The sequence below is a fragment of the Urocampus carinirostris genome, chromosome 3 (assembly GCF_059441175.1).
Source record: "Urocampus carinirostris isolate Australia breed hairy pipefish chromosome 3, RoL_Ucar_1.0, whole genome shotgun sequence".
Taxonomy (NCBI): domain Eukaryota; kingdom Metazoa; phylum Chordata; class Actinopteri; order Syngnathiformes; family Syngnathidae; genus Urocampus; species Urocampus carinirostris.
In genome coordinates, this window is record NC_142351.1 from 19,415,424 (window position 1) to 19,436,696 (window position 21,273).

General features: G+C 39.3%; 2 protein-coding genes and 1 pseudogene across 4 annotated transcripts in view; 2 read left to right on the forward strand and 1 right to left on the reverse strand.

The window, feature by feature from the left end:
- Nucleotides 1-406: 406 nt before the first annotated feature.
- fam187a (family with sequence similarity 187 member A) lies at nucleotides 407-10,137 on the reverse strand. The gene is made up of 5 exons (XM_088330935.1): nucleotides 9,500-10,137; nucleotides 9,149-9,426; nucleotides 3,623-3,961; nucleotides 3,292-3,527; nucleotides 407-885 (listed from the first exon to the last, which is right to left on the reverse strand). The coding sequence occupies exons 1-5, from the start codon at nucleotides 9,677-9,679 to the stop codon at nucleotides 653-655; spliced, it is 1,266 nt and encodes a 421-aa protein (XP_088187061.1). The 5' UTR covers nucleotides 9,680-10,137; the 3' UTR covers nucleotides 407-652.
- A 5,523-nt stretch (nucleotides 10,138-15,660) lies between these two features.
- The window catches only part of rgs19 (regulator of G protein signaling 19), a 43,608-nt gene continuing 37,995 nt past the window's right edge, over nucleotides 15,661-21,273 (forward strand). For all 3 annotated transcript variants that reach the window (XM_088330936.1, XM_088330938.1, XM_088330937.1), the window contains exon 1: nucleotides 15,661-15,915. Coding sequence is in view for 1 of the 3 variants with exons in the window: in XM_088330937.1 (XP_088187063.1) it covers nucleotides 15,859-15,915 (57 nt within the window). In the remaining 2 variants the exon portion in view is untranslated. The remainder of the gene's footprint in view (nucleotides 15,916-21,273) is intronic.
- On the forward strand, nucleotides 20,519-20,666 carry LOC148369018 (U2 spliceosomal RNA; annotated as a pseudogene).

Consider the following 21,273-nt stretch of genomic DNA (forward strand, 5'->3'; position numbering starts at 1 on the left):
TGGATGGGAGCTGTTTGGTCTCTTTTTGAGTGTCCATAGTTTGTATTCTCCTTTGTGCTTTTTTGCATTCATTTTTAGTTGCACAACACAATACAGTTACATCTAGTGGCCAAAAATATGCTCTGTCCCTTCCCTTTGAGTTTTGGATGATTGTAGTTCGTTCTCCTTATGAAAGTGTTTCATGGTCATAGCAATTTCAGCATTAGGTGTTGTGTGTACTATTGTGTTGTCTCATCTAATCTCATTAGCTGTACCGCTTATCCTTATTAGGGTCGCGGGGGGGCTTGAGCCTATCCCAGCCATCTCCGGGCAGTGGGCAGGGGACACCCTGAACTGGTTGCCAGCCAATCGCAGGGCCTATTGTGTTGTATTGAATCATATTGTATCGTATCATAGATTATGAATGTCCATATTTGAACATTTATGAATCAATTTAGAATCATTTCAAGTAGATGTATCCAAGGTTACAATGACACAAAACTTGTTAGTCTATTTTCTGCTGATTAGCAAAAAAAGGTTTACGAAAATCATACAGTACTGGAGTCTAAAAAATATATAAACATGCTGTAATAGAAGGCTCAAATACACAGTGGTACAAAGTTTATCAAAGTTTCATTTTTTTGGCAAGTCTTTCCAAATGAGACGATTATCTTCAGGAAGAAAAAAAATGACTCAATCTATCCCTCCCAAAGTGTTTCAAAAAAATCCGAAGGAAGATAAAAATGAAAAAGAGTGCGGTCATGATGCCGTATGATTGAAAAACAGTTTGCAAAGCCAACGCAAACTCAGGGTGCATTGCGGGGGACATGCGCTTCCCAAGATTGGGGTAGATGAGCAGGTGTATCTCCGACACACGCCGTCCCCTCAGCCAGCAGTAGTAAACACCTGCAAAGTAAAAAAAAAAAATGATAAAATGATCTTTGAAAAAAAAACACACTCACAGCTAACGTTTTGTCACGACCAGCACATAGGGTAGACCCAACGTAAAAATGTTTTTGAGATATAGAAAGAGGAAGGGCAGGGCCCGTGATCCAATGTTCGCTGGACAAGGGAAGCAAGTCGATCTCGCAATCGGGATGTGATCCGAATACAGAAGTGGATCTTCCGTAGCGGGCCATGGCGGTGTCAGGGACGGAAAAATTTGTCGGTCACCGGGACAGGGAGAGCAAAAGCGTTGTCGGGGTCGGAAACGAGTCTTAAGCCAGGACAGGAGAGCAAATGTGGTCGGGATCAAAACAGGTCGTAGCCGGAGACAAACGGGAGCAAAAACGGGACAGGCGGGAGTCAGGATCAAAAAAAGGCTTGCCTTGTACAAACAGAGGTTTGCAAACGGACTGACAACGGGGGATTGACAGGACTGGGTTTAAATAGGAACAGGGAGCCAATCAAAATGCACAGCGTTTGGCGCCAAATGAGCGGGCAAAGGTGATTCACATTGTTAATCATGAAACGTTTGCTATTCCCTTGACTTGTTCCACAGCAAATACAATACAATAACCGTTCATACTTAGGAGAGAGCTTCTTGTAGCTGTATGAAAAGTCACAACCTTTCCCAACTGCCATAAAATAATGCACTCGTCAGTGTGTTGTAGATGTCACTGTGTTTGTCTCATATTTGGTATATTTAACTGAAATTGCTGATCTGAACAACCAATGATTTATAAACGAAAATCTTGAAAATGATCAGGGGTGCCCAAACTTTTGCATATGACTGTATTTATATATATATATATATATATATATATATATATATACACTCTATATATTTTCATCGGTATATTTTAATCGCTGAGATAATGCCTTTTGAAGATTGTGTGTCTTGTCATCGTCACCCTGAGAGTTGCCCCCAACAAAACTTTATCCAAAATTGACAATGATCCGAAACAAGATTTGCTCTGTTCATTATAAACACAACCAAATATGTGCTGTGTTTTGTCAGGATATCTGATTTTTCGAGTATATATGGTTTTTGAGTTTTTCCTTGCCCTCATGTAGGTTTTAGATCAGGGGGTTGTGTAATAATACTCTGTAGTTTGCAATAGTCTGTGGTCTGTGCAGCCCTTTGAGACTCCTTGTGATTAAGGGCGTCACAAATAAACATGTCTTGACTTAAAAGAGTTGTGACGTCATGGGAGGAACACCAACACCCCAGCAAGCAAGTTGCTATGATATTTCTCATCTCTAACCCATGGCGCATCATATAAAAGAACCACAAAAACAAGACAAAACCAAACAAAACAATAATCAAAAGACATATCAACAATACACTCTTGAACCACAACAGGAATTACCGACACGCTCAACTCGCTTTGAAGCTGCATGCGTCTCTTTGGTACTTTTTGTGTCTTCCTGGCGCTTTTTTGATAATGTCAGATAATTGAAAAATATATGTTTTCTGAAGAACACAAATAGGACCCATTCTTAACGTTTTCCAATGAATATAGATAAAATGTCTGGAGTCGCATAAAATGAAAACCCTTTTGGGGGTTTAGTATGGCTCTTTTAACATTTTGGGTTGCTGACCCCTGTCTAAGGAAAGTAAATGCAGTGTCTATTATGTCCACGTGATGAAGACAAAGTATCATGTGAAGTAAAAAGGTAGTGTCTATTTTAAAAATTACAATTTGAAAGTACATAACTTATTTGTCAAATGAAAAAAAGATTATAAAGCAGAGTACTTTTATTTGTTTAACAAAAGCATGAGTTGGAATATTGGGTTTGTTCTTTGGGTTCAATGTATAGAATACACTGTTGAATAAATAAGTAAAGGTCTCTACTTTGCGGGTTTTGACTATTGAAGTACCTTTGTGGTCGCAACACCCAAGAAAACAGATGAATTACTGTCTGCAGTTTTTTTTTATCATCTTTTCATTTATTTATCAAGATAATCATTAAATTTCATGCAAAAACAAATCCGAGCCAATGCTATTGCATTTTAAGTTTTTCAATGCATAGTATTGTCAGTACTTTAAAACAGCGACTTTATTTATTTATTAATTCTGATTGTTATAAAAAAAACAACTTGAAGGAATTAAACTATTTATACACCAAAAAAAGTATGTATTTGTATTTGTAAATTCAAATAAGAACAAAAAGGATACAGGTCTATTTTTCTTCATGTATTGCTGAGGTATCAGATCTGAAACTATCAACAGCTAAAATAAGTCAACTCAATCAGTTAGTCTTTTTTCTTTTCGTCCTTGCCTGGCCCGTCAGCCAGATTTTTTACCCCCGATGTGAATCTAAAAGTTTACCCATTCCTGCCCTAGATATTCCAAACTTTTTCCATACCTGAATCACTGAGTTCAGCAGGAACAAATATCAAATGATGTCCGGGATCAATTGAAACTCTCAGAGTCGGGCCGCCCGTGTTCGCATCCCTCGATTTTTTGGATCGATAAATAGGTTCAGAGCCCTTGTCCCATGCGACCGCCATGTGTGGCCGGGCCCCCGGGCAGCCAAGGGTCAGGATTCGGCCTTCTGGGTGATTTAGGTGAGAAATTTTGATTTCACGGTTCTTTGTGGCACTACAAAACACCGAGATGACAAAACATTGAAGATTGAGTAGATCATACCAGTACTAGACTGAACTTGAGAGATCACAACATACTGGTGTGCTTACCTGGCGTATGTGAATTTATCTGATTCGACCGTCGTACAGGCCACCTGACAGTCCCTGACTTCCAGTTTGGCTCCATCTCGGATTTGCCTGAAGTGGTTGAGTGCCGGAGGTACGGCCCCCGAGCCGCAGGATGCTACGGTTCGGTTGGACCTCGTATACCGCACCTTCAGAAAAGGGGAGCGGACGTAGCACAGGCCCACTCGGACCTGCTCGCCACGCACGCCGCAGCGATCGCACCTTGACCATGGACGGAAAATGGTGAGGAATTCGTTGAGAGGCCGATACGATCTTTGCCTGCTTGTGTCTTCAATAGGGCTCGTCATAATTTTAGGAGTTAGCCTGGAGACAACAAAAAAAAGAGAATACCTCAAAGATGGGTTTCTGCCTACTAGCGGATTTACAGGGAGTGCAGAATTATTAGGCAAGTTGTATTTTTGAGGATTAATTTTATTATTGAACAACAACCATGTTCTTAATGAACCCAAAAGTCTCAGCAATATCAAAGCTGAATATTTTGGAAGTTGGAGTGGGGCTTTTTTAGTTTTAGCTATTTTAGGAGGATATCTGTGTGTGCAGGTGACTATTACTGTGCATAATTATTAGGCAACTTAACAAAAAACAAATTATCACAAAATTAAAAAATTATCAATTATTTATTTTCATCAGGGAAACCAATATAACAGCTCAACATTCACAAATATACATTTCTGACATTCAAAAACAAAACAAAAACAAATCAGTGACCAATATAGCCACCTTTCTTTGCAAGGACACTCAAAAGCCTGCCATCCATGGATTCTGTCAGTGCTTTGATCTGTTCACGATCAACATTCCGTGCAGCAGCAACCACAGCCTCCCAGACACTGTTCAGAGAGGTGTACTGTTTTCCCTCCTTGTAAATCTCACATTTGATGAGGGACCACAGGTTCTCTATGGGGTTCAGATCCGGTGAACAAGGAGGCCATGTCATTAGTTTTTCTTCTTTTAGACCCTTTCTTGCCAGCCACGCTGTGGAGTACTTGGATGCGTGTGATGGAGCGTTGTCCTGCATGACAACTTTTTCTTGAAGGATGCGGACTTCTTCCTGTACCACTGCTTGAAGAAGGTGTCTTCCAGAAACTGGCAGTAGGACTGGGAGTTGAGCTTGAGTCCATCCTCAACCCGAAAAGGCCCCACAAGCTCATCTTTGATGATACCAGCCCATACCAGTACCCCACCTCCACCTTGCTGGCGTCTGAGGCGGACTGGAGCTCTCTGCCCTTTACCGATCCAGCCACGGGCCCATCCATCTGGCCCATCAAGACTCACTCTCATTTCATCAGTCCATAAAACCTTAGAAAAATCCGTCTTGAGATTTTTCTTGGCCCAGTCTTGACGTTTCAGCTTGTGTGTCTTGTTCAGTGGTGGTCGTTTTTCAGCCTTTCTTACCTTGGCCATGTCTCTGAGTATTGCACACCTTGTGCTTTTGGGCACTCCAGTGATGTTGCAGCTCTGAAATATGGCAAAACTGGTGGCAAGTGGCATCTTGGCAGCTGTACGCTTGACTTTGCTCAGTTCACGGGCAGTTATTTTGCGCCTTGGTTTTTCTACACGCTTCTTGCGACCCTGTTGACTATTTTGAATGTAACGCTTGATTGTTCGATGATCACGCTTCAGAAGCTTGGCAATTTTAAGAGTGCTGCATCCCTCTGCAAGATATCTCACTATTTTTGACTTTTCAGAGCCTGTCAAGTCCCTCTTCTGACCCATTTTGCCAAAGGAAAGGAAGTTGCCTAATAATTATGCACACCTGATATAGGGTGTTGATGTCATTAGACCACACCCCTTCTCATTACAGAGATGCACATCACCTGATATGCTTAATTGGTAGTAGGCTTTCGAGCCTATACAGCTTGGAGTAAGACAACATGCATAAAGAGGATGATGTGGTCAAAATACTCATTTGCCTAATAATTCTGCACTCCCTGTAATCAATGTCAGGGTTATTACTTGTTTGAACGCTACACATCTGGTCTATATCTCTTTCTAAAATATCTTGCTATTTATAAAATCATAGTACAGTACTTGTATTTTTTGGGATAATGAAATTTTAAAAATTGCTTTTAAATTCTCGTCAAGAACCAGCACAGGATTAGGACCCAAATGCGTGACGTTTCTCACACAAGCCTTTTATTTTACGGGAAATGGTGAGTCATGCACGTTAGGCAGCAGTCTGGCGTGAAATGATAGAAAGCCAGAGGCCGGCGAGATCGATACCAATTGCCCGAGTAGATATCGGACGGGTGGGGTCGATATCGGACAGGACGGGACAGACGAGATTGATAATGAAACAGCATATCGAAAATAAACAGGACAAACTAGTCGGGAACGAAAGCTGGAGATAATAATAAACAGGACAAAAATAGACGCGAACGAAACTGAAAACATATTAAACAGGACAAACGAGAACAATACCGGACAGGGAACGCCAACAGGAGACAGGACCGAGTCAAAACCCACGTCTTGCGGGGCAGAGGTTCGTTGATGGACTGACAAAGGAAGAATGAGAGCACTGAGCTTAAATAGACCGAAAGCCAATCTGTCAATGAGCCACAGCTGACGCCACACAGGCGGGGCCAATTGGGCGCCATGGCAACCGTGACAATTCTTTTGAAAAACTGGAGACTAACCCAATAGATTTCCTAACAGTACTATTGTATTTTTTGGACCCCCATTCTCATAAACATGTTATTTTGTGGTTCTGTAGTACAGTGGTTAGCACATTTACCTAACACATGAAAGGTCCCCGGTTCAAGGCCGGGTGAAAACATATGTTGGCCTGGTTGTACTATGTTCACCAGGCTGTACTTGCCCAAGACACACCACAGAAAAATGAGAAACCAGAAAGTTGAATTTTCCCAAGAGACCTATCCATTTATCTAGCATATCTAGTAAACTATTATATTCCACAGTGACAAAGTTAGCCCTGAGATCCAGCAGCAACAACAGTGATGAAGTGCCGGAGTCCTTTGCCAGGAGAAGATTATCCTCATTTTTGAAGGTCATAAAAAATGGTGCCCCTATGAATGTAAATGTAAATGTTCTGCATTTATATAGCGCTTTTCAAGTCAATGAAAACCTCCAAAAGCGCTTTACAATGTGCTTCACACTTTCCCTTTTACACACACTTAACTAACCCATAGCATCGTCAGCCATGCAAGGCAATTTTTGCTCATTGTGGGCATTAGGGATTTAATGTCACTTCGACACTTAACTCGGAGGAGCCGGGAATCAAACCTGCGATCCCTTGATCCCAAGACGAGCACTTTAACCTCCTGAGCTACTGCCCTCCTCTGACCTTATTGGTTAAGGGATCCAAACAACCAACGACCGATACTTTACCCTGTAAGACCGAAATATAGAAAAGCATAAAATATATTTCTAACCATGGTCTTAAAGGAGGCTTTTGGAGATAAAAATGTTTGGGGAAAAAAACGTTTTTTGTAAAGTTTTATAAAAACGTTTTAAAAATACATAAAGCAGTCAATGGGGTATCAGGATTTCCTACCCGGTATTTATTCATAGTCGGGACAAATGGGTGAACATGTTTATACCTCAGTAAAATACAATATTTGCAAGATTGATTCCTTGATACAGTTAATAACCCAAATAATAATTCCTAAAATGTGTTTGCTCAGCCAAAAATTATGCAGGTTTTGAAAGTTCTACACCTGTGGGCGGGGTTTGTATATGAATGTCTCACCGGCAATTACTGGTCATCTGAACAAGAGTACCCAATGCCCTTGTTTATGTGAGGAAAACCAACAACAGCAAAACAGTTTCTTTTAATCTTTGGAAAAAAATGTTGGGTTTGACAGGGTTAAGAAGGCATATCATTACTTGTAATAACCCATTTTTATCCACCACTGGGGGAGTTCTTGTTTGTTTGTTTGTTTGTTTGTTTGTTTGTATTTTGGTTTGTGTGTGTTTGTTTGTTTGTTTGTTTATTTGGTTGGTTGGGTATATCGGTCGGTCGGTAGGTTGGTTCGTTGGTCGGTCGATTGATCGATTGATTTATTATTTAATCCATTAATTCATTCGAACGGGGAGAAAGCAATTCAAGTGATAAATTTCATCTATAAGAAAGAACTTTAGAGAAGCAGAACTACCGACGTTACTATTTTTATCTGTAACCCGTGGCACATAATTTAAAAGGCCCATGAAAACAACACAAAACCAAACAAAACAGTAATCAAAAGAAAGACAGTAGTTGTTAAGCAATGATCATAGAGACGTTGTTTATGCGTTTGCTAAGGACTAATCATAGCTCTGCTTTAGAAACCAAGTAATCCGTGATTGCTTGTTTGCGATGCCTTGGGAAACATGAATGAATGAATGAATGAATGAATGAAAGAAAGAAAGAATACATTCATGAATGAATGGATGAATGAATGAATCAATCAATGAAAATATCGAAATGTTTTTTATTGGTCCATCTGAATGCCGTGACTTGTTCTCAAAAACTGCTCTGAATATTGATAAATGTAATATCACCCAGAGTGACTCAGTCAAAAATGTAGGTCTCGCATTTGACCCCAATCTGTCCTTCCAAACACACATTAAAATTTTCATTAGAACCGCTTTTTTCCTTTGCAACATTCCTAAAATTTGCCCTTTGCTGTCCCAGTCTGATTCGGAGATTATAATTCATGCATTTGTTACATCTCGTCTCAATTAAAATGCTGCAGCGAGGCTTTTAACCAAAACAAGAAAGTTTGATCACATTACCCATATTTTAGCTAACCTACATTGGCCCCCACTTTAGCTTAAGATGTGATTTTAAGGTTCTGTTAGTATTTTAAAAAATCATGCATTGACTTCCCTCATATCTTTCAGATCTAATTTACCCCCAAGATTCGGTCCGGAGCCTTCTCTCTGAAAATACTGGTCTGCTAGTCATCCCAAGAGCCTAGAAGAGAACCGCAGGTTCAAGATCAATCTTCATTCGGGCCCCGGTGCTGTGGAATACTTTGCCACCTGATATTTGATCTGCAATCTCAGTGGAACTGTTTAAACCTAGGCTTAAAACACACTTCTATTCTATAGCTTATGAATGACCTATATTTCCCGTTGACGACATCTGTGTATTATTTGCTATTGCAACATCTATTGCAGCCTGGTCATCCTGGAAGGGTGATTACCTCATGTGCAGTCCCTTCTCAAGGTTTCTTCATTTTCCTCATGGTGAGGTTTTTGAGTTTTTCCTTTCCCTCGTGTAGGTTTTAGATCAGGGGATGGTATCATAATAGTCTGTGGTTTGCAATAATCTGTGGTCAGTGCAGCAGCAGTGCAGTGCTTTGAGACTCCTTGTGATGAAGGGCTATCCAAATAACCATGGCTTGACTTTATGAATGAATGAATGAATGAATGAATGAATGAATGAATGAATGAATGAATTTTAATGTTCTTACACAAGTATAACAGAATTAGAGGGCTTCTATTTTCAGAGCAGGTAAAACAACTTTAAACATTAAAAAATGGCTCTACCTGGTTGTGAAGCTGAGCTCCAGCACCTCTTGAATATCTAGATCGTAAGCATAGAAGTAGTCTCCCTGGGCTGACCCGCAGATGTAGAAGCCCGAGTCCTGCACGGACGTTCGAAATATCAGCAGGCTGAAGAGACGAATCGAGAAGCGGCTGCGCAGGTTGGTGGTGTGGGGAATCCGAGCGGAGTCCAGCAGCTTTGTCACGTTATGGTCACTCAGGACCTTGGTTTCTTCTGAGGTGGAATGCCTTCCCCTGAAGAACCAGACCACTGACTCTACCTGTAACACGGGTAAGGGCGCAATTGCATGAGAACGGTCATTGTCAACGAGCGGCCACTTTTAATGGACTCGCCTCTTCAGGTTTGCAGTGGCAGGGCAGCTCCACGGTTGCCCCGGCCTGGTAGGCGGCATTGAAGAACACCAGAAAAGCTGGACAAGCTCTTTCGACGAACACATCAAGTTTAGCTTCTGGAACATTTTTGCTCCGAGCCTCAGTGAGGAGGAGAAGGATGACAATGAAGAGGGGAGACATGCACAGGCTTTGCCTGGAGATAGTTAGTTGGGCACTTTACCACGCCCTTCTTCTGGGATGCTTTTCACTATTTACAAGAGTCATGGATGATGGACAATAATGATCCAGGTGGGAAAGGACAAATCTTCACTTGGTGATACATTCCCTCTTGGCTAGGGAAAGGAGATGCGTTCTTCAGCATTCCGCCTTTTGGTCGAAAGGCATCGTAACAGAGCTGTTGGTGGGTTATTTGGCAGTCACAAAGTCAAACAGTGGACGAGCAGTTTTGGCTGCATATACACTTGAAGGCGCCTCAAGCTCCAATTGAAGGCGCCTCAAGCTCCCATTGACACGCCTTAATGATGAACGATCCATGAAATAAGGAGTTCACAAATAATACTCACATTTTTAAATATTCTGTTCCTGACGTTGACAGCAAAAGTTTTATATATTCATGGCGCTCTCCTCAATTGTTGACACATCCCACGTTTTTGCTATTGTGACACGGGTCTGCATGTCATAATGACATCAGTGACTTGGCACTATGATGCGATGTGATGTAATTATGAAAATTACACCAAGTCTTCAGTGGATCAAGAGTCTTGTACAGCCCTTAACCACAAAATGTCTCAAAGGGCTGCACAGACCATCATCACTATGTGTTTGCTGGTAATAACATCATATTGGAACATAATATTATGAATGTGCTTGATTGCTGTTGTGATTGTCATGATTGTTTTATTTTAATATTAGTGTCAATAAATTTGTTCAAACCAAAATCATTACAAAATCTAAATACCTGAATGAGGACAATAGACATACACTGTCAACATCAACAAGTCCAAGTTTGTTCGTCAGGAGTAGATGTGTTTTTCATTTTTAAAAGGGAACCAAGAAAAAGCCTAGTATTTATTGCATTTTTACATTAAGGATAAGCAGTTTTTCCAGTGGTCAATAAGTACTGGCATTGGCTCAGGAGGTAAAGCGCTCTGTTTGGGATCAAGAGGTTCGATTCTTGGTTATATGTTAAAGTGTCCTTGGACAAGACACTGAATCCCTAATACCCACGCCAGCAGGTAGTTGCCTTCCATGTCTGCTATTGGTTAGTTAGTGTGTGAAAGGGAAAAGTGTGAAGCACATTGTAAAGCGCAATATAAATGCAGACCATTTACCAAATATTCATATAGAACAGTTATTAACATTTTCTCTTGTTCTCCTATATCCTCAATCCCTGGGTAAAACGATTTTGTTCCAAATTTTTAGTATCACGCTTACTGAATTGTTTAGTGTCTTTTCATTCTTACCCTGGGGACTTTTTTTTAAAGTTGAAATCTTTTTTTTTCATCCAGAAAAAAAATATGTTTGAGAACAGCATTTTTTTTCTTCCTGAAGATCAGGAAAACCTGATGCTGGCCAACCTTAGCTGGACACTAACTCTTCCTTTGAGATAGCTGGTGCAGTGCAATCAAAAACAAGCGCTACAATGCACAAGGAAGAAAGCAAACCATGGCGAGTCAAAGTGAACAAAGCGCACCACTCCTCCCATTCCCCTGGTCAGCTTTTCAAAATGTTTTTTGTTTATTGGGGATACCTTTCGCAGCAAGATGGCAGACAGCCATGTCAGCTCCCCCTAAACGATCCTCATGCCATGCAAAATGAGGACAAATACAAAGCCCTTTGAGACTTCTTGTGATTAAGGGCCATACAAATAAACATGACTTGACTTGACTCGATATTTGTTATAGAAAATGTGTTGATATTTTTGTGGAAGGAGAAATGTAGTTTTTGTTTGATTTCTATCACAACAAATTGTAAACGTTAGTTTTGATTTATCAATTGATGTTTTGGCTTACTTGCAGTTTAGTAAGGTTAAACCTTCTTGAGTATAGCCAAATATCCCACATAATCACTCCATACCTGTCGACCTGTACGTTTTTGCCGTACAAAGTCCTTTTATTATGCATTTTAAGAAATGTACGACGTACAAGATAATATGTACGGAAAAATGCAACTTTGTCAATTATGGGTACCATCCGGTATACACCAACTATCAGGAAATGGCAAATCAATAAAGTAAAACGAGTTCGAGTTGTGTAGTGAAAGGAAGTCCGTCTCTTTTTAAAAAACCGGCTCTTTCGGCTCAACTCATTAAAGAGAGCCGGCTCTCAAACGGCTCACTTGATTGGATGCATTTTATTACGAATGATTATGTTGTATAAAGAAGTTAAGAAAAAAAGGAAGTATAAAAGGAGAAAATGAAAAAAGACAGGTTTGTGGTTATCCCTTTAATCAGTATATTACCAACAATAATTGAATGCTGAATAATGAATTAATAATTTGAATAAAAAACTGTATTATTCTACTTAATTATATTTGCAAGTATTTTTTCTTTCTACACTGATTGCCAGGCTACTTAATTTTTTAACTTTTTTTATAATAATCCTCATTCATGTCGAGCAACTCAGTGTCTCACAACAAAATGTTCATTAACAACATATATGATATAAAGAAACACGTGTACAATATAACATGTTAAACTACATAAATAAACACGTTTGAAAAAAAATATGGTGTAAGATTTTTTTGTATTTTGTAAGGGAAAATACAACATTTTGTAAGGGCATGGAGCCCTGGAGGTTGACAGGTATGTCACTCGTTTACAGAAAAGAGACTGCGCTCGACTGTTTTATGGTTTTCATCTTCTAATGAAGTGTTAAACATCATTTCCCCTATTGGCCCGTACAAAAAATGCTCATTGGTTTACATTCATTGCTAAGCAACCGATTTAAGTAGCAGACGGGGTGTTTTAAAACACTTCTGATGAGTAAAAACAAATTAAGTAGGTTACAATACAAAGACTTGGTAATAGATTCCTTGTGTGCCTTTTGTGCCTTCAAGTGGCGTGACGTGAAATTGCAAAGCACATTCAACAGCCGCTTGGAGCTCGCTATCTCATTGACATATCACTGTGGAGTCAGGTTTTTTTCACTCAAACTTGAATTGAAAGTAGCCGTGCAACACACAGTTCCAGCAATGTGGCATTTGGATCAGCGCAACACTGATGCATTCATTCATTCATTCATTCATTCATTCATTCATTCATTCATTCATTCATTCATTCACACGTCTGTTCTTTCTTTCATTCATTTAGCAGCAGGGTGCTACAGAGTGATACTGAAATATATATATAGTCACTCTTTCCTTTTTTATTTTTATCCTGTCTGATATATTTTTCCCCATTTATTTATATGTTTGGTTATGTATTTATATTTAATTAAGTTGTATTGAAATTTTATTACCAGTCAGTCTCAATTTGTGTAAATGAAAACTAAAAATCACATGATTAAGTTAGTGTTAGAATATTGTGTCTGTGAAGCTCGACTCATGCATTCACATCATCTCATCTCATCTCATCAGCCGTACCGCTTATCCTCATTAGGGTCGCGGGGGGGCTGGAGCCCATCCCAGCCATCTCCGGGCAGTGGGCAGGGGACACCCTGAACTGGTTGCCAGCCAATCGCAGGGCACACAGGGACAGACAACTCATTCGCTCATTCACACCTAGGGACAATTTGGACCGGCCAATTCACCTGAAATGCATGTTTTTGGAACGTGGGAGGAAACCGGAGTGCCCGGAGGAAACCCACGCAAGCACGGGGAGAACATACAAACTCCGCACAGGAAGTCTGGAGCTGGATTTGAACCCACGACAGGTTCCCATGACATGAACTGTGCCGCACAAGCACTAACCACTGCGCCGCCAATGTACTTTGAATTGCTACACTGCTCAAAAAAAATACAAATTTAAAGGAAAACAAGAACATTAGATTTCTATATAAAATGCTTTGTTTCATTGGCAGATAACGCAACCATTGTATGTAGTTTTAAGTCTAGATTTTGTTATTTTTCAGAATTTACTTCGATTTTATTTAACTATATAATTATATGTAATATACCTCATGTGCGGTCCCTTCTCAAGGTTTCCTCATTTTCCTCATGTTGAGGTTTTTGACTTTTTCCTTGCCATCATGTAGGTTTTAGATCAGGGGATGGTATTATAATAGTCTGTGGTTTGCAATAATCTGCGGTCTGTGCAGCCCTTTGAGACTCCTTGTGATTAAGGGCTATACAAATAAACATGACTTGACTTGACTATAGCCCATGTATTTATTCAAAGCTTGTAAGTCAAAAGTAATTGTAAACTTAAGAAATAAACACAGTAAAACTGGTAGAAATTAGAAAAAAAACCATAAAATTAAATGTCAACATGTCAAGTAAAGGACATATTCCATGCAGAACTCTAAAGCAATGATGTCTTTGGTCTGTTGTCGGGCAACTTTGACAATCAACTCACTCAAAATATTTTTTATGGGGTTGAAGTCTGGAGACTGGCTAGACCACTGGAGGACGTAGAAATGCTTCTCGTGAAGCCACTTTTTAGTTGTCCTGGTTGTGTTTGGGATTATTTTCATGCTGAAAGACCCAACTACGTCTGTTCTTGAATGCCTTTGCCAATGAAAGGGGATTTTCCCCTTAAAATCTCTCGATGCGTGGCCCCATTTTTTTCTTTCCTTGACACCGATAAGTCGTCCTAGTACCTTCTCAGAAAAACAGCCCCAATGCATTTAGGTTTTTACAAACCAATGTTTCACAGTGGGTATGATGTTATTGAGACTGGGAGGTCGCTGGTTCGCGCCTCGGCCGAGTCATACCTAAGACTTATAACATTGGTAAAATGGCGGCGCCCTCTGTTGGCTGCGGCTGCATCGGCTCGCTACAACGGGTCAGGTGTATCGACATTTCGTTCTGTGTACATTGTTACAAAGAATGACAATACAAAGGAAATTATTATTATTAAATTATTTAGATGCAATTCAGTATTCATTTTTCTCCAAACATAGATAGATAGATAGATAGATAGATAGATAGATAGATAGATAGATAGATAGATAGATAGATAGATAGATAGATAGATAGATAGATAGATAGATAGATAGATAGATAGATAGATAGATAGATAGATAGATAGATAGATAGATAGATAGATAGATAGATAGATAGATAGATAGATAGATGGATGGATAGATAGATAGATAGATAGATAGATAGATAGATAGATAGATAGATAGATAGATAGATAGATAGATAGATAGATAGATAGATAGATAGATAGATAGATAGATAGATAGATAGATAGATAAGATATATCTATATTGTTGTCATTAATATTATAATAACAATTTATAATATATGGTCAAACATTCCAGCTTCATCATGTTTTTCATTCATCCATCCATTCTTTGCACTGCTTATGCTCACTTAGGTCGCGTGGGTGCCAGAGCCCATCCAAGCCATTTTGGCCAGTTGGCATGAGACACGCTGAACTGGTTGCTAGCCTTTTGCAGGGCACACAGACACACAGGGTGCCCTCTAACGACTGCAGAGGTGCCCGCTGACCTGTTCTGAAAATAGCTCATCAGTGCTGTCCGTGTCTTTGTGATTTGCTAGTAAAATGTTTGAGTCTTTTTTCCCCTACTTCCAATAATTAACCTGCTAATAACATAGTAATACCATAGTAAAAACATAAGTTATTTTAGAAAGAAAGTATCAGCCCGATTAATTGTGATTAAGAAATGCATATCAAACTGGGTGCCCTTTCCACAAATTAAAAATAAAAGTAACTTAGCTTGAAAAAGGTTGGAGACCCCGGAGACTACCCTGTATAAAGTTTAATGGAAGTATGAAAGGAATTGAAGTAATAATAATTCTAGTAATAGTTATCATTAGAACCGTCGTTTTTATAATTGTTATTTTTATTATTACTATTATTTTTTTAATATTATGAAATAGAATCACAGGAATATTTACAGTTCAAAAACGGCTTTAATTTGGGCCAGAGAAGAATTTCTGTGCGCATGTGCACAAACAACCTTTCTCTCTCTCTCTCTCTCTTTCTCTCTCGCCCTCCCTCCCTCTCTCATTCAGTGCCCAACGCGCGCGCACATGCACGCGCGCACCCTGTCTTCTTTCTCGGTTGGGAAAAACTCAAGCTGGAGGAAAACCGGTAGCAAGAAAAAAAAGGAGGCGTCCTTCCCCCTGTTCCGACGCGGCAGCTGCGAGGCGTTTACAGAAATATACAAAGCAAACGGAAAGGAATAAAAGTCTCCCCGTGCTGCGGAAGCAGAGAAGAAACAAGGCGGATGTGCTTCCGAAGGCGCCGCCAATGCCGCCCTCCGGACCTCCTTCATGCCGAAATTGTAAGTATTTCACCGGCTGAGAGTGAACCAGCGCTGGGAGGTAGGAGGGAAGACACGGGCGTGCGCCGGGGGGGCGGCACGGGCCCCTGCCTAGAGAGAAGAAGGGGGGAATCTCCATTTGGGGGGGAATTAATGCCGCGGTGTGCGGCATAAAAAGCTCGTTTCCAAGTGAGTCTCTGCCCACTTTTGCTCCCTTTCTTTATTTTCAATTAATGGTGACCCGAGCAAGCATTTGAGGACTTTTCCACGTCTTTCTCCTGGTGTTGAAGTTTATCGAACATGTCGACGGGCGTAAGACCAGTGTTTGTTGCGTTACCGAAAAAGTAATTAGTTACCGTTACTAGTTACGTCATTTAAAAAAGTAATTACGTTACCCCCATATTACTGACACCCAAAGTTAGCGCGTTAGGCTAAAAGTAACTTTAGTTATAAATTACTGCACATATTCACATTTACATACCTGTCAAGCTCCAGGGCTCCATGCCCTTACAAACTGTCGTATTTTTCCTTACAAAATACAAAAAAATATTACACCATATTTTTCTTTCAGACGTGTTTACTTATGTAGTTTAACATGTTATATTGAACACGTGTTTCGTTATATCACACACACATACACACATACATACATACATACATACATACATACATATACAGGGTTGGGTAGGATTACTTTCAATTACTTTTGGATTACTCCAATACCAAATATTCTAATAAAAGACAAAAAAACTAAATATGAATACAATTGTGACTCACAACACGTGGTAAGCTTTCTCTCCTGGCTTTGATCTCTTTGATCTCCGGCAAAACTAACATAAAACAGAAACAAAATGAAAATAAATCCAAACAGCTTGCCAACATCATTTTTGCCGTTCCATGTATTCTGTTACTCCCCAAGACTGCACAACATTTAGTCATTTTATTCATATTTAGTTTCTTTTGCACCCTCGCGGCCCTACTGAGGATAAGCGGTGCAGCTCATGAGATGAGATGAGTTTCTTTTGTCTTTTATTAGCATATTTGGTATTGGAGTAATTGAAAGTAATCAAGTTAAAGTAATCCTACCCAACCCTGTATATATATTATATATATATTGTTAATTAACATTTTGTTGTGAGATACTGAGTTGCTCGAGAGGAATGAGATTTATTATGAAAAAAGTTCAAAAATTAAGTAGCTTGGACCTTTACTGTAGAAAGAAAAAATACCTGCAAATATAATTAAGTAGAATTTACTTAATCAAATTATTAATTCATTTTCTGCATTAAATTATTGTTGGTAATATACTGATTAAAGGGATAACCACAAACCTGTTTTTTTTTCATTTGCTCCTTTTATACTTCCTTTTTTCTTAACTTATTTATACAACATAATAATTCGTAATCTAATGCATCACAGCAAGTGAGCCGTTTGAGAGCCGGCTCTCTTAAATGAGTTGAGCCGGAAAAAAAACAGTTCTCTAAAAAGAGACGGACTTCCTTTCACTACACAACTACCACGGAATGATGAATGATGGGAAATTCCCAGGCGGCAGACGAATGTGCACAGTAGCATCAAACCGCTCGCTTCGTTTGCAACGAAAAAAAACAATACAGAGATAGAGGCTACCGCGGCGAACTCGTTTGACTTGATTGATTTGCCGTTTCGTGATAGTCGGTGTATACCGGATGGTACCCATAATTGACAAATATGCGTTTTTCCGTATGGATTTTCTTGTACGTCGTACACGTCTTAAAATGCATATTAAACTTACTTTGTAAGGCAAAAACGTACAGGTTGACAGGTATGCATTTAGGACTGCAACGATTAAACAAAAATTGCTTATAAAAATGGTCAACATCGTACATGATTATATCTCTGTTGAGAGTCGCTAATGCGCAATAACTTCTCTGTCCCATAGGGTGACATACACAAGTGACTGTCAACATCAAGTATGCGTACCAAAACTTTTTCATGTTGGAAGCATTTTCTCCTGGATATGGTTAATTAAAAGACTACTTTTGTAAAGCATACCTTGTGTATCATGGCAGTACCTCGGTGATCCAGGAACATTTAAAAAGATAGCATGTCGAACACATGAATGAAACAAAGTCTGACTCTCATCGATAAGACTCAAGTAACATGAAAGTCAATATGGTATTAATGGCATGCATTGTAGATTTTATATGCGCATACTTCACTATAAGAGAGCTTAATTTTAGGCTGTGTGTGACAAACTTATTTGAAATTAAATGCATGTAGTCTGAAGAACAAGCGTCAGTTTTTAAAATGTTAAAAATGACAACTTTAACCATTTGATTTGATAGTGGTAATTTTTTTTTAACATACTTTGTAGTTCACCACTAAATGAACATATTTTATTAAGTGATCCATTTCTACTAATGCGCCTGTCCTAGTATTACAGGATAAACAACGTTTAATTTATTTTAATTGATTATTTATTTGCTTGTCCCCAAAAAATGGTTTATTTAGGGTTGTATGTCTTTACTGACCAAGCACTGTGCATAATTTTGTTTTGTACAAACCCACAGTATATTCAATAAAAGCTGTAGATTTCACCCAACCCATATTTTTTGAGTTTATCATCAGCCGCCACATAACTAAATCTACTTAATTCTAAATTTGAGATAACAATAAAATCCAAATATTCAACTAATCGTTTCAGTAGTCTAGTTGACTAGTAAATAGTCTTTAGTTTCAGCCCTATTCACATTGAAGCCGAACGCCTAAAACTGCTTAAAAATTACCACATAATAAAAGAGGTAGAATAAAACATGTACACTGACCTGTGGAAGAGATGAACCATATTTCTTGGCTTGTGAAATCCTTAGAGCTTGCAAACCAACACAGCAAAGACACTCCATATCCATTTTGTTTAAACCACTCAGATATATTCTTCTTCCGTTGTCGAAGACGTTTTTTTTTCTCCAGGCATTGTGTATTTCAAAAATTGTTTTACAGATAAAAAAGATGAAAATTCAGCATTCTTTCGTGCTCTGTTAACCTAATTGATTTTGTTGTTCCTGTACAAGCCACGCCACATTCCGGCGCACTGCCGACCATTGGCTTCTGCTCCCACACAAGCAAAACAACGCATATAAACGGACCCCCTAATTTCAGTTATTTATTAATCCGTTACAAATACACCTTAGTTGTGAGTGTATAGGGAGAATGTCCGAATATCAGTAGGGAGAAATTACACGGTAGATGTCATTGGGCACTCTACTTTTACAGGCGAAAAACAATCAGTCTCCAGTATATTTAAAAATGAACAAACAAACAACCATATGCTTGTTTAAACCGAACGTGGCAAACCTAAACCTCCACAGGTTCATTTGCCCACAAATACTTAGTCTTGATTCAAGATTAAGCAGCTGTAGACTAAAGTACTCGTCCCGGGTCAAGTAGGCATTATTGAGGGGAGCAAAGCGGTACTCAAACGCCTAACACGTTGTAGAGTATGACATACATGACTTGATACACAAAAAATACGAGAAAAACACAGGACAAAATTAATAAATGATAAATTGCATAAATATGTGAATACATTCATTCATGTCCTATATCTATGCATATATCACACAGTTTAGCTAATCTGGAATACTTTTGTGCACAAAGAAGTGTGGACCTGTGGTACAGCGACGATTGTCAACTGCAATTTCCAGTTTACTCGTTAAAAGAGCCTCATGTGTATTCCTTGATTCCTCCGAAACCTTTCAATTTTATTGTTTGCCCTCGTGGTGAAAATGCCACAGTTGTATCCTTACATATGTAACGCAAGTCAATGCTTTCAGCAATCTTTAAACAGTAAGAGCATATCTTGGAGACTCGGCAATGGAGCACACTTTTGAAACAACGAGCAAACGAGCACCGTACTTGATTGATTTTAGCTAGTGACATAAATGAAATCCACTTTTTGTTAAATGTGATCTAAATGTTAACGTCCATTTGCGTAAAGACGTCGCCCCTACTCCGACATTCTCATCAAATTACTCGTAAATGGCGTGTAGGTGGTGATATTAATTCCTCGCTAGTTAGGTAAATGATCAATTCTGATTGCGCCAAAAATCTGAATTCTGATCCCAAATTGACTGTTCCCTTTATGAAAACAGTCATGCAGACCTTCAAAGCTGTGTTGGTTACTGACTTCCGTTGAATTAATTTTTTTCCAATGTCCAAAGTTTCAAAACAAACATTCTGTTTTCAATCATGTCAAAACTTGAGTAATGGGTTGTTTTTACCAGTGCACTTTGGCAACTTGCTCATGCTGTTGCAGTGGGTCTGTGTTTCATATTGTGACAACAGTTCAGTTCTATGACAGATACGTCTTGGATACTATGCATGTCGTAGTAGTGCATTTTGGGAATTTCACAGCACATGTTAGAATTAGAATTGTCTGTTTTTGTCATTGATGACAACATAGTGAACATTGTTTCCAAGAGGATTATATGTGGCACTCCAGGATAAGCATGTAATAAAGATTTAGAAGAGAAACACTTGTGTAAAAATAATGTTAGAATAGGCAAAATACCTACATGGTAGTGCTCGGAGATTAGCCTAAGTTGTATGCATCAGAACAATTGTGCACGGACATGCCAGGTCCTTAGCTTGGCCTTTTGGCTTTGATGCTAGTTCCTTAGCTTGGCCTTTTAGCTTTGATTTTTGTATTCCGGAGATGGAATAAGAGCTTGCTCTGTCCACTCCACGTATCGGCCCGGTATTGCAGTACCTCCGGGAACGGTGCATTCGCAATGATCGCAACAAGGCTTTAGGGCTAGGACCTTAGCTTGGCCTTTTGGCTGAGAGTAAGTGTCCCGGCTCCTAGGCTTTGTAGCGTATTATGAACTGACCGATAACGGATAATGAATAATGAATAACGAAGATAGATAAATAACCCTTAAAAAACCCAAAACCCCCATTTAGCAGCAACAACAATCCCATATTAGTCGAGAAATAAGATACGAATACTCTGTTTTTCTATTTTTCTATACATAGGCAAGATTTATTTATATATATTTATAATTTCAGTCTTGTGTGCTTGTTTAGGGTGGTCAACCCCTTGGGGAGTAAAGTATCTCTGAACCAGTTAGTTCTTTTTTTGAGGGACCTTTTTGACTGCAAGAGGGCAGCAGTTCCTTTATAATGGTGTTGAATCCGCAGAGGTATCCCAAGCAATGTCCTGGGACTGGGCAGTGGACAGCCATTAACTTTCTGGGCTGTGGTGATGTCTTTCTGTGAGGTTTTCCTGTCTGCTTCCAGCGTAACACGCCGTAATGCCGTATGCCAGAACGCTCTTCAATGTGGCTCTGTAGAAAGACACCAGAAGCTTCTGTTTCAGGTTGTTTTTCTTGAGCACTC

What these genes read in the sequence shown, in the direction of transcription:
- fam187a (XM_088330935.1), bottom strand. Translation starts at nt 9,679, where the DNA reads ATGTCTCCCCTCTTCATTGTCATCCTTCTCCTCCTCACTGAGGCTCGG. An exon ending in GAGCTCAGCTTCACAACCAG is followed by an intron (nt 3,962 to 9,148) that starts GTAGAGCCATTT and finishes TGTTGTCTCCAG; the next exon opens with GCTAACTCCTAAAATTATGA. An exon ending in TGCTGAACTCAGTGATTCAG is followed by an intron (nt 886 to 3,291) that starts GTATGGAAAAAG and finishes TTTACTTTGCAG; the next exon opens with GTGTTTACTACTGCTGGCTG.